This window comes from Nanorana parkeri, unplaced genomic scaffold (assembly GCF_000935625.1).
Source record: "Nanorana parkeri isolate BGI_ZX_2015 unplaced genomic scaffold, ASM93562v1 scaffold317, whole genome shotgun sequence".
In the NCBI taxonomy this organism is placed as follows: Eukaryota; Metazoa; Chordata; class Amphibia; order Anura; family Dicroglossidae; genus Nanorana; species Nanorana parkeri.
Window position 1 is genome coordinate 1,287,320 of NW_017306585.1, and position 15,611 is coordinate 1,302,930.

The window sequence follows — 15,611 nt, forward strand, 5'->3', positions numbered from 1 at the left end:
ACAACTTCCCCACCTCTGGTCTCAGTCAGCACTTGACTGTAGAGACATATGTTGACATTCAGTGAGTTGTAAAAACAATGGGATGTATCCGCATTTTACCGCAACCCACTGCACCACATATCACACCTGCGTTGTGGTGTGAATGCGACACATAGAAAACAATTGTTGATCCGGTGTGGAAAGCGCCAGTCCCTGTTGTATGTGTATACATGCTCTAAGGTTTCAGTCAGTGAACATAATTGTTTTTTTCAGTCAACCTATGTAAATATGTAATTGCAGAGTGAATTGATAACATTTGTATCTAAAACTGTGTCATTAAACTGCACTGCTATTTGTTGAACTTCCGCGCGGCATGACTGTTGACTAACATTCGCGGAATTGCACAGAAATGAACTGGTTAATTACAGTTTCCATGGTAAAAGAAGCAGATGTGAAAGGAAAAAATGGTGACCAGCGTCTACATCCATGGAGTGCTTTCTTTCATCTCTCCTCTCATTTCAAATGCCGCCTCAGATGAAGCAGCTGATAATGATGCTTTAGAAAGATGCAGGTTTTTAAATGTAATTACAAGCCAATTTTCACCGCCAACAGTTTACCAACAGGGCAATTACAGCTTGGCTCGGTAATATGCTTTTAGCCTTTTTCAGTCACATAACATTTAGGATATGCGCCCTCCTAGAAGTGTGGGGAGATAGAAAATCAATAACGCAAAATGTCTTATAGCACCTCACATCACGTTGAAGCTACACTTGTTTTGCCAATGCCGGTTCTGTTTGTGCGATATAAATTGATAGATAATCAGCAGCTGCTGCTAGAACAATAGATACTGGAAGGGATATTTGTTTTTATTGGAAGAATGATTACATTCCCATTCAGCAACTCATGTTGAGATGTGGAATTGCATTGCAATATACCATTCCCCTTTATTACTGGAAAAGTCTTTGACCAGTTTAAAAATACAGAGCAACTGGGGGAATTGATCAAAACTGGATCAGAAAGAATCTGGAGCAGTTGCCCATAGTAACCAGTCAGCTTCAAACCTTTCAGTTTGTCCAGCTAAGTTTTGAAAATGAAAGAAAGAAGCTGATTGGGTTGTAGTTGGCATTTTTTGTAGAACAGACCCATTAAGACATGGCCTCAACAATATTAGAACTGTTTTTAAACTTCAACCCCATCCAAAAAATCCTAGGGTATTCATGTGCAGGCAGAGCGAGTGAGTCAGGAGCATCTGCTATGCATAAGGTTTGGGTCCGCTGCTACTATGGATTTGCAGTGAATCCACAGGAATTATGAAGACCACGAATTGGCTGTAAACTTTGCAGGTTCATCACCCTTTAGTGCATAGTCTTTGCCCCTGGTCAGCGTGCAGCAGGGTGCTGTGTGGCAGCCGCCGCTGCACCCGATGACCTCTCTAGTAGGTGGAAGCCCAACTAGTGAGGCAGCAATCATTTGAATGCTCACTCACTTCAGGCTTAGCTATAAGAGGTAGGTAGAGTGATAACATGATCACTGCTTACCTCTGACACTAGAGGAAACCCCGCTGAGGACTGACATGTCCTCTGCACTGGATTTCCGGCAGCCATCTTAGAGGGCCTGTGTCTGCTGGACACAGAGCTCTTCCCAGATTTTGGGCAGCCATATTGAACCCAGAGAGACTATACTGTATATAACCCAGCACCCTTTCTAAAAAAGGGTGGACTCACAGATACATGGCAAGCTGGTGTATGAAGACAAAAAGAGGAATTTATTTAAAAAAAGCTGATAGAATCTGGAGCAGTTGCCCATGGCAACCAATCAGCCTCTCTCTTGAGTTTGCTTTGAAAATAAAGATAAAAGCTGATTGATTGCAATGCAAAGTTTCTCCAGATTTCCTCTGCTGCAGTTTTGATAAATCCCCCCAATACTGTTTAATTTAATACTGACTTTGGTGCATGTCCTCCATGGTAGTGTCTGGCTTCCCATGCCTTTTGTTGGACAAAATAATATGTATTAGCCGTACAAATGGCCAGAATGTAAAAAAAAAAGAAAAAAAAAAAAGAAGAGATTCTCCCCTCTAGACTCAGGGTTAACCCTAGGGTAAATAGGGTTCAATGCATAGTTCACAAACTTTGAGCAAGATTTGTGAAACTGTTCATGAACCAACCCCAGGCAAATTTGTTCATCCCTACAATCTTCTCACTTCACTCTCCAATCTTGTCCTCGTGGATACCATGGTATGATAACATAATAGAGACCATATTATCAAATCCCAATCACTGATTACAGGGCAAGAGCTGAAAAGAGCCTGTAGTTTTCTCAACAAGGTAAATTTTTAGCATCTTTTAACTCGGGGTTAATTTTCTCTGCCAGGAGGGGTAACCCCGAGTCACGCTCGGGGTAACATTGCAGAGCTGTCAGCGGAGTTTCCTCACCTTCTCCTGGCGATCCAGCGATGTCATCCGCTATGATCGCCGGCGAGAATGATCTTCAGCTATGTCCTCCGCCATGATCGCCAGCCGGCATCTATAGATTATGGCAATGCGATGGCGAGACTAGAAGGACGTGTGTCTTATGAGTTCTGTGCACAATAACTCCACTGCCATGGTCCACACAAAAGGTGGGAAAGATGTGCTGAAGCCGCAAGTCGTGATAGACTATAACAACACAATGGGAGGTGTCGACAGAGCCGATCAGGCAATGACATTTTATCCGGCTATGCGCAAACAACAACAAAAATATTATAAAAAGATCTTCAGGCATCTTCTGGAACAATGCCTTTGGAATGCATATATCCTGCACAGAGCAAAGATTGACAAGCCTCTTGTTCATTCTGACTTTATCTGGAAGGTGGCTGAGCGGATTTTTCTCAACTACCAGACGCCATCAGTAGCTGTGAACAGACCTGGACGTCGTGCTGTTGACGTTGTCAATCCAGAACGCCTGACTGGTCGTCACTTTATGGACTACATTCCGCCAACCGCAAAAAAGGCAGCACCTACCAGGATGTGCGTAGTTTGCTGCTCAAAGAGAGATGACAATGGAAAGAAAGTCCGAAAAGAAACCAGGTTCCATTGTCCTGATTGTGACGTCGGACTTTGTGCAGTCCCATGTTTCAAAATTTATCACACTCAGGATGTTTATTGAATTTTCTTTGTTTGACAAATTTCATTATTTTTGATTACATTATTGAATAAAATTATATTATTTATTAGATTATAATTCATGATTTTGTGTTTCAAACTTTATCACTTCTGGGATGTCTACTAAAGTCTTGCTTGGTCAGGTTTAAGTAAATAATTACTAAGAATTGCAGGCCTACAATACATAACACCAAATTTCCATGCAAAAAAATTGTACCGCTTTTGGCACAAAATTCCTGACATAATCATACCGCCAGGGAGGTTAAACACTTCCCGCCAGAGCAATTTCTTAATTTATACACACACATGATAAAATCTGAATTTTTATATATTTTCAGAAGACATAGGCCCTGTAGAATAAAAAAAAGCTACAGTAGTTGCAATTTTATATGTTGCACGATATTTGCGCTAATGTTTATCAAACCAGTATTTTATAAGATAAAATACACCAAAATGAATTTTAGTGCATACAAACAGAATGTAATATATCATTTTTGGGTAAACTATTGGGTTGTGTCGGGTAAATAGATATCAAACATGTCAAGCCTTAAAATTGTGCACACCCGTGAAATGGCAAAAAAACAAAGTTGCCATAGGCAATGGTTTAAAATCTTTTACTGCTCATTATTTTAGAGATAAGAGTGAGTGATGGCCTTGGTTTTTTTGCTTTCACTCCACTTGTTTTTTTTGCTTCACTCACATGTGTGGCATATTGTAGTTTATGCATGCAGGGGCACCCAATGTTTTTTTTTAAATTATGCTACAGTTAAACATTTTATGTAACATGTTAAAGTTATAAAACAGTTAAAATTGTGTTAAAGTTTTTACACCTAACTTTATTGCTATCAGATAGGGGGCTAAATCTTCTTTATGGAGACATCAGGGGTCTATTAGACCCCCTCCTTTCCATCTTGTCTTGAATTGTATTGTGATTGTAACGTCTTCCTTATATTGTAAAGAGCTGCACAAACTGTTGGCGCTATATAAATCCTGTATAATAATAATAATAATGATAATGATGTCACCTATGGACCCCACAGAAGCTTCACCTGCTTCTTCGCTGGCCACAGAAGCTGGAGAAATGACAGGCTGAAACTGGAAGTGATGACTTTCTTATCGCTTTCAGATTCAGTAACTGTAGTCCAAGCCACATACACCCACTGTACCGGTTCCATGCCGGCATGAGGCAAAGCGGAGCACTGGATAGCCAGCAGCAGCGGCAGAGGGAGAGCGGCACCCTATATAGCAGCATACAAGTCATCAGGCAGCTCTACAGCCACCCAATCACTTGTATGTGAAAGCTGGATGCTGGGGACAAACAGTAATACCCAGATCATGCCGTGATCTTAATTTTAGCCACTTTAGGACTACGATGTTTATATACGTATTGCGTTTCTGTAGTGATTAGAGAATATCTCCAACTTTCTTACTATGTTTCATGTTACAGCCATATTCGGGAAACGTAGTCACATCCGCCAACCCTCACCTTAACCCTCCCCCCACTAACCTGAATTGTGGAATTCTTCTCTCTGCAGGCTCCTGTCATTTCCTAATTCAGCGTGCTATGTGTGACTCTGCCCACTCACCTGCAGCATCTATTCATAGATCCATTCACAGGATCTGTAAATGGAGAGTCTACAAGTCCTGTCTGTCACCATGTTTTTCTAAGGGGTATAAGTGTGGTGATGTCACCACACCTGTAGTCCATTGGAAGGGTCTGCAGGAGCCTAAGCATTGCACTCATGATCCACTAATTGCAGCTGCAAAGATTTGCAAGTTCGAAAGCAAAACAAAAAGTATATATATTTTTTTCATTCATTATTATTGTGTGTGCATTTATTACTTTTTTCGGAACAGCTGAACTATATCTTTTATGCATGGTAAATAAAAAAATAATAACTGTACTATTTTTTTTTATTTTAGGACCATGTTATGCCTGTGCTTATTTATATATACAGTATAAATGGAGAAAAAGAGAGAGAGAGAAGGAAAGAGAGAGAGAGAGAGAGAGAGAGAGTAGCCTGCTCTCTGTAGATATAGAATTGTCAAATCACTGACACTCCCAAAAGGCAGCAAAAATAACTTCATACAATCACACAGTGCATATAAGTTGTTCCTTACCTGAATTACTCCCCCACCTTCTCCTTTACTTCCAGCTAGGAATTGTTCTGGCAAACCTATCAACTTTCCCAGCCAGTCCAACATAACTGTCTCCAGCTCTGTGCATGCCGGGCTTGAAGCCTTGAATTACACAAATGACAAAGCGGAAAATTAATCAAAGTGGGCTATTACATGTTCTCTATTTTCATTCATATTTGCAGATTCTTAGCATGCCCACACACATGCAGGTAACTATCTTAGAGCTATATAGAGTTATTAGTCTGGTACATTGGGCTACTAGGGACTTTTGAGGCATTCAGATTGCTAACATAAAAAGTATATTTGTTCACATAAACTGTATGGGCCAGTGATACTTGTCTCGACCTCTGCTATATACATATATAAAAAGCCGGCCGTGTAATTACAGCGGCCGGCCTGGAAGCTGCTCGTCGGGCTCCACTGTCTGCTCGTCACAGACGAGCAGACGAGTGGATTTTCGAGCCCTGCATATATATATTATTGTATACAGCTGATCTGCCCACTTAGCACCACAAGAAGTTTAAAAAAAAAATCTTGAAGCAAGGGAGACAGAAGAGAGCAGCAGACCCCTAAAAACAACGTATCTGTTATTATATATTCCAGAGTGAGACTTGTTCTAGTTACATAGTTACATAGTATTTGAGGTTGAATAAAGACATTAGTCCATCAAGTCCAACCTATTAGGATCTCATTCTAGGAGTACCTGTACCCCTGTATATTAAGTTTAAATCTTCATTCCTAGCAAAAAACATCCTATTTCTATGTTGGGCATATGCTAAGTAATTTTTTTTTGCATGCCAGTAACCAATATATTACAAAACTCTAAATGCCACACAAAGGATATAAATCTACCTTGTTTGCACCAAATGCCTTTGCAAACCCATTTTTAACTTTGTAAAAGTAGCAGTGACAGCATTACTGAGCTGCACATAGTCTGTTGGAGTGACCCAGCAGTCCACTTACTACAGGTTGCCTGCAGAAAACTACAGGGGGGCGGAGGAAAGACCAGTCACTCTGCACAAGCAGTGAGTGGTCTCTATTACAAGAAACTCCTGCCTAGAGGCAACATTTCACACTGCATTCGTGTACAGATCTAGAAGAAATAGACAAAGCACACCGAGATTTGAGGGGGGGGGAGTATTTAGTATTTTGGCAATATTTGCTTATCCCAATGTTCAGCTTTAATTAGTATAGCTGGGAAATACTTGTATTTTAATAAATTCTGTTGCTATGGGACCTGAACTAAATATACAACTGCAATGGACATAAAAAGTAAGAAATTAACAAATTATATAAAAACATTGACAAATGTGTAAGCAAATGTGAAAATATTACAAAAACCACATATTACATGAAAAGTAAAAATCGTCAAACTTACCCAAGTAAAGCCAATGCATCCAATAGCTCCACACAACATATCAGCAAGCATCGCTGGATATGAACTGCCAGTGGGAAAGTACGCAAAAAAAAAGGGGCTGTGCCAATGCGTTACCTAAGAAATAAAATATATTTTAGACTAAAAATAGTTTATGACAAATAAATCAAACCACATAACAGCACTGCCTTTAAAATATACTGTCCCTCAATATATTATGCCATCTCTCATGTGTTGGGAGATGGCATAATGGTGGTGGGCAACCTACAAGATTTTGGTGGTCTCGGATGTAGCCCTTGAGCATTTGGATGGATGATATACAACAATTCTATTTTTAGTTACAGAAAACCCTAAGGGCTGGTTCATACTAAAGGCAAGTGCACTAGGGTGTTGCCATTTTTTCTGAATGGCACCCCAACACACCTTCCGGCAGTCGTGCATTGCTCTGTGCTTTGAATTGCCATGTGGCAAAAAATAATGCATTCACTATTTTTTCACTCTACGGTAAAGCAAAGCATGCTATTGTCGTACCGTGCATTGCAGCACAGCACAATTTATTTTTGCCCACTGGGGGGTGTATTGAGGTGCCATTCAAAATGAATAGCAACGCACCGACACACTTAGCGCATTGTACTGTGCAATAGGTTGACCTAAATGCATGGATAAAGTGCCTTTAGCTAAACACTATAGTGTGAAGCAGCCCTAAAGGTGCCCATACATCTTACAATTATCATCAGATTTCTTTCGTCTGGTCATCGAACCCCTGTTCGATTTCCACTGCAATACTCCATCATGCACAGACCAATGTAAATTTCAATTATCGTTTGTTAGCAATACTAACTGGCCAAATTTTATTGATCAACCGAACAGATTTTCTTTTGTGCATGTGCAGTGTTTATGTTGTGATTTTTTTCGTACGCAAACGCTGCTTATCTATCGATTTTCATATGATTCGAAAAAAGTTTTCTAGTCTGCCCGATAGACGAAATTCGGCTAGTTGTACAGTAATTGTGATCATTGATTTCCCATCAACTGGCTGATTATCGTACGAAAAACCAATTGGGTGCAAGCCATGGCTTCTTTCATAGATACCATGGAGGAGTAGCCACCCAGGGACATGAAGTGTGGTATTTACATGCTGACCTGGTGAAAATGAAAAAAACTTAAAATAGCCACCACATTTAAGGACTGGTAGAATGCATTGTATTACTTTTTTGGTTTTGGTTTCAGATGCACCTTAGCCAAGCATTAAAGTACACCTGTCACTTAACTCATAGAACTAAGGTAACAGATGAAGATAATACATAACTAAGAGGTGTCCATGGAGTCCCCAAAACCTGGTCACCTGCATATACAGGAAATGTTGGTGATAAGTACTACACCAGCCCATCCTACAATGCAACTACCTGTGCGGATTCCTCAGAATTCATGGGCATCTGGTGGGTCTTGTCATCTGGTGGTGGCTAACTTTAATCTTTAAATTTTGTTCTACCACTTATATGAAGTGACATTTTTAAATGTTCAGTTGCCTTATAGGCTGGCCAAGAACATTGTAGGTTGCCTATCAACTGACCATTAGCTATGGAACTTGTTGCTGTCCCAACTCACATTCTGTGTTTATTGGATTTCCACAGTTTTTGTCATATAACAAACATATATTCTTTTGAAGCTTACATTACTGTAACATTTGTAATTAAAAAAAAATCAGTTGTCAAATACTATTTAAGTAGACTTATATGTTTACAAACTTTGTAGTTGAAACAAATTTCCATGAATGCAGTCACACCAAATACCTTTTTACTACAAATAACCAAAGACTGTGGAAGATGTCTTTAAAATCTCTCTCCTCTCTCTCATGATTCATTACTTACCCCAGGCATTACCACTTTTTCAACATCTTTCATAATCTCATCAAATGTCTCTCCTTCCTCAGGAGCTGAATCAGGGATCAGTGGCCTTAGATATCCAGGTTCCACACTTGGATAAACCTGTCTCGATTCAATCTGCTCCATGTAGTCAGCTATGTAATCCACCATATCTCTTCCTCTTTTCCTGAATTCGGAAGAGTCCATCTTGATATATTCTTTACGTATGTAAAAGATCTAGACAAAACATAATAAATATGCAGTTATGCTAGAACTAGAAAAGATTACATTTTCTCATTCTACTACAGTAGATAATATTCTAATGGGATTTTAAAAACTAAATTGCACCTGAATTTTATGGCCTACTGCGCGTATACCAAATTACATTTTTAAATGCTGTTTTTTTTAATATTGTTGTTGACCTTTTGATACAGTTTTAAGATATATTTTCACATTTTTAATTACAAATGGCATATTCAAGGCATTTAAAATGACTAGCTGTAGATTAAATATGTTTAAGAAGAACTCCGGGAAAAACCTTATTAACTCTTGCAGTGGGGCTACCCCCACAATGTAAAGGCTACCCCCGCAATGCAAAGGTTAACTGTTCCTTTGTTTCTAGGTGCTAAAATAAAAAAGCTTTACTCACCCGATTATTCCAGCCGCCTTTTCTTAGCCAGGTCCCTAGAGCCTCTCTCCCCTCCTTTGCAGCAGCCTAGGAATCCTTGTGTCATCACATTCTATACCAATGTATAGAGGTCAGGGTGCTGAGGAACAATACATCTGTGCAGAAGAAGAGTAGACACGCTTCAGTGATCTGAGAAGCAGGGAGTCAGCTCGGCAGTTCGGGTGAGTATAACTTTTTTTTTAGCACCTAGGCACAAACGAGCAGATAACCCTTGCAGTGTGTGGGAGAGAGCTCAGAGTGACAGGGTTAATTCAGTCAGACTGCTTGTAGAGCACAGAGGCGGCCATTTCAAAAGGAGCCATGAAGAGGACAGCCAACAAAAAAGAGTATGTTTTTGTATTCATATACAGCAACTGCATATGCCTGCTTCATGTAAACTCGGTGTACATTGCTGGCATGCATCCCACTGCTTGCATCCGCAAAGGCGGGAATAGGTAGTCTGAGACCCCATCAGGGAGGTTCCCTCTCACTTCCTATCTCTGTGGTGGCTGTAAAAGCAAAATAGGGACAGCATTAATCGCCCTACATATCCAGCCCTTCCCTCTATGTCAATGAGTGAGGGATACATAGTACCCCTTGTTACTCATTTACAAACAATATGTATATAGTAGATAAAAACACCCACACCTTAAAAAAAGTAATTTGTCATGTCGTCCAGCGATGTAGATCCAACATCAGTCAGAATGAGCAATGCACTATAATCACTACAGCGAGGGAGATGGTACATGTCCCCCAATGGCAGTGCTCAGCTACCCATCCCATTTTTGTAACGCTAATTCATTTAAAGCCTGCAAATTGGCCGTGAAATAAGACCAAAAATGACAAAATTTAAAAACTAAAACTATTTACATTCTTGTTACCTAGAGTATTCAAATGTTAGCTTCAGGAAAAGACAAATCTGACTGTGCTTGATTTACCAAGGGTTTGGTGAATTTTGTTTGAATTTGAAAAAAGGCCAGCTGGGCATTGCTTTGGGGGACATGTATCCATGCTAAAGAAAAAAAATAAAAATGCCATACAACAGGTAGATAGTCCTTTCATACTGCTTTGAGGGCAACATTGAAAATACACAAATCCTTTAACTAACATGCTGGGCGAATGTGTTAAACCTGTATGTGGTGATACAGAACAGTAACATTTTCATGGGCAGTCTCTGCGACACTGTAAACTGGCAGTGCATATTTGGGTGGGGAATTTAAATTTTTCTTATGCAATTAGCTTGGCTTATGTACAGCAGCAGTAGCTCAACGTGATTCATTTCAGTATGAAAAAAGGCTTTTTTCAGGTAGTTTTAGCAGTGACACATGCTTTTAATCAAGTGGTAATAAGTACACTTTGACCAGCAGATCAAAATTATACAGTAGTTCACGGAGGCTGTCCCTTTTCCCGCTATTGCAAAACTGCCCTGCCACTGGAAAATAAAAAATAAAAAAACTCTTGTTAAGAATTGAAAGACCACAGATGGTGAAATTGGCCAGCAACAGGACATTTTGGCTAAAATCTACTAGAGATAAAAAGTACAGGCAGGCATTTTACTATAAGAATTAAGATAAAAAATTGTCTAGTAGCAGAACAATATAAAATAGCAATGCTAGGCCCAAATTTATTAGAGACAAAGACCACGGGCTAGGGCTTTACTATAAGAATAAAGATATGGCGGAGATTACAGTAGTGTATAATTTATCAGCAGAAGAACAGTTTTAATCAAGGATAATAGGCCACTGGTGTGTGGCTAACTTTTGTTTTATCCATGGATATAGTGGGTGTGGTGAATGTGCATTATATAATGTGTGGTGGTTTAAGTGCACACTGTTTTTGCACTGTTCTTTTTTTCTTTCAAGTGATACAGCAGCATGCTGCAAACGAAAAGCAACTCCAAGAATTGATGGTCAGTAACAAGTGAATTCTACACTTCCAGCACTACAGACCTAAAACAAAGGCCCTATAAAAAAAAACTAAACATAAAATAAACAAAACTCCATATTTTTTTTAGAAAGGGAAGCATTGCAGCAAGAAAAACAAAAACAGTTTAAAGCCTAAAAACTTCTCCTTGCAGGAGATCTACCCCCACACTGTGGGAGGTAACTGCAGTTTTACTTACCTGATCCCTGCTCCCCCCAGACTGACTCTTGGCATCCTCACACCTAATGCAGGGCTATGGACTCTGCATTATATGTGATTATGTCAGCGAGCCTTAAGCTGCTGAAGAATCCCCCCAGACAAATACTAGCAGTTAAAACCATTGCAGTGCTGGGGTAGCCCCATTCCAAGGGGAGGGGTTTTTGTACCTGGAGATAAGCTTAACCCCTTAACCCCAGCGGGCAATTTAAACAGGCTAAAGCTGTCGTGACACTGTTTACAATTGGACAGCCGGCATTGTGGAAGTGATTCGGGTAATTAATCGTTAATTTCCCCAGCCCTAAAATAAATGTAAAAATAATGTAAAAAAATGTTTTAAGCCCCCCGCTCCTGCAAGCGTATTCACATAAACATGCATCGGGTGTGCCTGTGTGCGAAAACAACGATCGCGATACACATGTTAGATATCGCTGCGCACGGCAGAGTGAGAGCAATAATTCTAGGGCCAATATTTATGCATATCTCTAGGAAGCAAATAAGGAAAGTTAATTGTTAGAGTAAACTTACTCTTAAATGTGCATTAGAAAAGTACTGTATAGATAGTGTATCAGCTGCTACTGGAACCACACACGCTTTTCTTCAATTTGTAAGCACATTGTTGCTCTTAAAAATAATATATCAACTGGGCTTTAAAATCATGCACTGGTAGTTCTGCTGACCTGGTAACAAACTTTGAACCCTCTTTATTGCACCTAATTTGGTTAATTTTTAATGACCAGACAGATGGTTCATGTGTGCTAGGGATATTCTGTATATATTACATATCTGCTGTGCATGATCTTTATGATTATTCTACCTCTAAGCAAATATAAACTCCACCCTTTAGCCCAGCTATGAATTCATTCAAAAATTATTTACATTTTTAATTTTTAAAGATCTGCTTTGTGCAAAACTTAAAGATGTATACTTCTGATTCTATATACTGCATATATTGTAATTATATGTACATGAGGGTATCCTCGTTTGCTCATTACATATACAGGCTCTGCTTTATCCATCCAAAGTTACACAAAGATAGCAGAAATTACGTTTTAAAGGAGGTGGATTAATTGTAGTAAACAAGTGTAAAATATAAGTGTAAAATATAAGTCATACCTTCTCGAACATTGCATACTTTTCCCGCACTATGAGTTTTATTGATTCTTAGTTGTCATGGAGATAGGGGGAGCTACGGGGTACAAATGGCCACTCCTAGTTGACAAGTTCCACACCCCTGATGAAGTCTTGATGATGCAACACATAGGGTGGAGCTTGGCAACGTTATCCCCAGAGGTGTGAGGAGACACTTGGTGATTGATTGGTGGTAAGCGGTGAGAGCGCTGGCTGTTTGGTTACATTGGGAGCTGTCTTCTCTATATTTTTGGTTGTGTGGGTGGTGGATCACTATCAGGATTTGGTCAAAGAATAGGATTTTATATGTGGGTAGCTTTTTGTTTTTGAATAAATGGTTTTAAAATGGAAATACTCTATATTGGGGAGATTTATCAAAACTGGAGCAGACAAAATCTGGAGCAGCTTCTCTCTCTCAATTTCAAATCTTACCTGAGCAAACTGAAGAGAGGAGCTGATTGGTTGCCATTGTCAACTGCTCCAGAGTCTTTCTGCTCCAGTTTTGATAAATTCGCCCTATGTGTCTTCATCTTCTTTTCTGAGCGCAGTATTACCAGAGGAGCCAAGAGATATCTTCTACCGGTGAAGTGGACCAATGTCCCTACAGTGTGGGGGAAAGCACGAGTGACCTTACTAAAATATTTTAGTTATGGTCCATATTAGAAAGTGAGCAGAACTAAATGTGGATATGGGAGCATGGCTTTGCACTGAAAGTTCGTTCATTGATCACTTGGATGTGTGGAGTAAAGCACTGAGACACGCCTATGATAATTGAATCACTTCACAGTGTCATAACTTTGTACACGGGACTCTTTATATAATATATCTTGTTTATGAACACTTTTTTGTATTTACTGTTGTAGTATGGTGTATATATATTTTGAAACACTGTTTTCTATAGCGCTGCACTTTCATAACATAGATTCTTTTTGTATGTATTTTCACATTTAAGTGTCAGCAGCTAGTTAATTATTCACATTAGATAAGCGCAGAAACTTATAACAACAATACATTTCCCCCTGCTACAGAAATGGCTTTAGTGCATATTGGTGTCGGGAACTTTCAGTCAAACTGCAATACATAGCTAGACTTTCATACTGAAGTTATCTAACATGTGTATTCTCCAGATACATTGAGATTTCTAATGTTGTACTTTTATCACGCTTTGATGTATCAATGTTAAAACACACCTCATAAAAAAAACACACCTCATACCTTATGTATGGTTTTCCTTTGGTACCTGCTTTTTCCTTTTCATAATACCCACTAAAATCATTAATATGTAAAATAGCCATGAAAGAAATATTAGGGGTGCCATTCTTGACTTTCTATTTTTCTCCTGCACACCTAAAATCAGGCTTTTAAATTAGGTAGCAGCACTGTGAGCAAATCAGGCATCCTGCTGTCAAACTAACATGTTACAGGCAAGGAAAGCTGGTCTGTAAGGGATACATTTATGTTTGCAGTATGAGGGGCACAAGGAGAACCTCACCAGTTCTGTGGTGCTAATTCATAATCCAGTAGTTGGATGAGAGTAGGAATGTGGGTGGCAAAGGAAGCTGCGGAGCTGCAGACCGAGCAGTGGTGTCAGCATTGCTATATGGTTTGATTTGTATGAGAGTGTGTGAATGAATCACAAGAGTGACCAAACACAGTTCTAATTATTTTGGCAGTAGATAGATTTTTATCCAAAAATGACCACATGATGAAAAACCACAAGAGGAATTGAAACAGAATTTCAGCCACAAAAACCAAGATAAAAATTAATATCCCATTAAAAGATATCGTAATGAAACCAACCTTTGCTACAGTATTCACTTTATTCACCTTTAATCCAGAGTTTTCCTCTGCAGTACTTTTTTCTGCAACTAGATGTGCTCAGCCTGATATCCAACATCATTCAACCCACTTCATCTATGCCCAGGTAGTCCTAGACCCACCCACCCTGTGGCTGCACAGTGAAAAGAGAAGCATTATGGAGATAAGCTCATCTCCCTGTCACTCTGCTTTATCTTCCTATGAGCATGATTCTTGTCAGCACATAAACTGATTGGTTCCTTAATAATGTATTATTGATTACAGAGCCGCTTTAAATTTTTGTCTTTTATATTTGTCTAGAGTACAGCTTTGAAGCACATGGAGTGGTACGGTACACGTGTCCCCAGTGGGGACAAAGACAGTAATTAAATCCTGAAAGGGGTTCTAATTCTTACCATTCTATCCAAAACTAAAACAAAATGATGTTACATACACTTCCGAATTCAGTAAAGTACAGCTCTGTGTTAACAATATTATCACAAACACCTAGGCACAAAGTAAACTTTGTAAACAAAGTAAAAAATGTAAAATTCAACAGATAATATGATACTGATTATGATTACATTATATTTAGAAAGTATGACAATATAAGGGTGCGGATTTAGATGAAGCGACACCAACACTTTGCAATTCAAGTAAGCTAGAGGAATGAATAAACCACAGCTTGTCCAAGCTTACAATGGATCCAAGTTTTCCTGCTTTAAATGCTATGCTACTATCAACATCTCTGCCTAATGAATAATGTTCAATACAGTTGCTACAATCACAAAAGTTTATTTTAATTGTGCTTGCTAAGCCAACATACCTTTATGTTGGCACATTCAGTTTTGTCAGTCCAAGTATTTAATATAGCTGCAATGCTGTTAGTCTTCAATTCAGCGTGTGTTAATAAAGTAAAGTGAACTTTGTTTTCTCAGATGGAGTTTGCTCAGTGAGTAGTTGGCATACAGTGCTTTTTAACTGATTAGCATGCTACTGAGCTTTGCAAAATTTTTACTAACTTAGAAATGCCATAGAAAAAAGTTTCCCAACCAAATCTTGTATGCTACAAGAAGCTTTTCCTTTACTTTTGCTCACTGTATGCTTAGGGTAGCAGCATTATCCTGACCAAATACCTGCTGTGTTAACTCTTCAAATAAGCACTAAACCAGTGTAGGCATGAAGTCACTTACAGTTTCTCTAAGGCCCTGGTGCCCAACCTGCAGCTTAGGTCACACCATTTTACTATTTTTTGTGTTGTCCATTCATGTTCTCTGTTTCAGCTTCATACTCCTTGTAATGGATTTTGCACAGAGAAATATGAAATGTGGCACAATTAATTTTTGGGGGCTAGAGAGAAGCTGATGGAGGAGATCTCT

General features: G+C 39.2%; 1 protein-coding gene across 1 annotated transcript in view; it reads right to left on the reverse strand.

Moving 5' to 3' along the window:
• Positions 1–15,103, reverse strand: part of DDC (dopa decarboxylase) — a 61,183-nt gene extending 46,080 nt beyond the window's left edge. Inside the window, exons 1-4 of the mRNA XM_018558049.1 lie at positions 15,059–15,103; positions 8,505–8,735; positions 6,637–6,750; positions 5,241–5,360 (exon numbers count right to left, since the gene is read on the reverse strand). Of these exons, the coding sequence (XP_018413551.1) occupies positions 5,241–5,360; positions 6,637–6,750; positions 8,505–8,705 (435 nt within the window). The 5' untranslated portion in view covers positions 8,706–8,735; positions 15,059–15,103. The remainder of the gene's footprint in view (positions 1–5,240; positions 5,361–6,636; positions 6,751–8,504; positions 8,736–15,058) is intronic.
• Between the last annotated feature and the right edge of the window lie 508 nt (positions 15,104–15,611).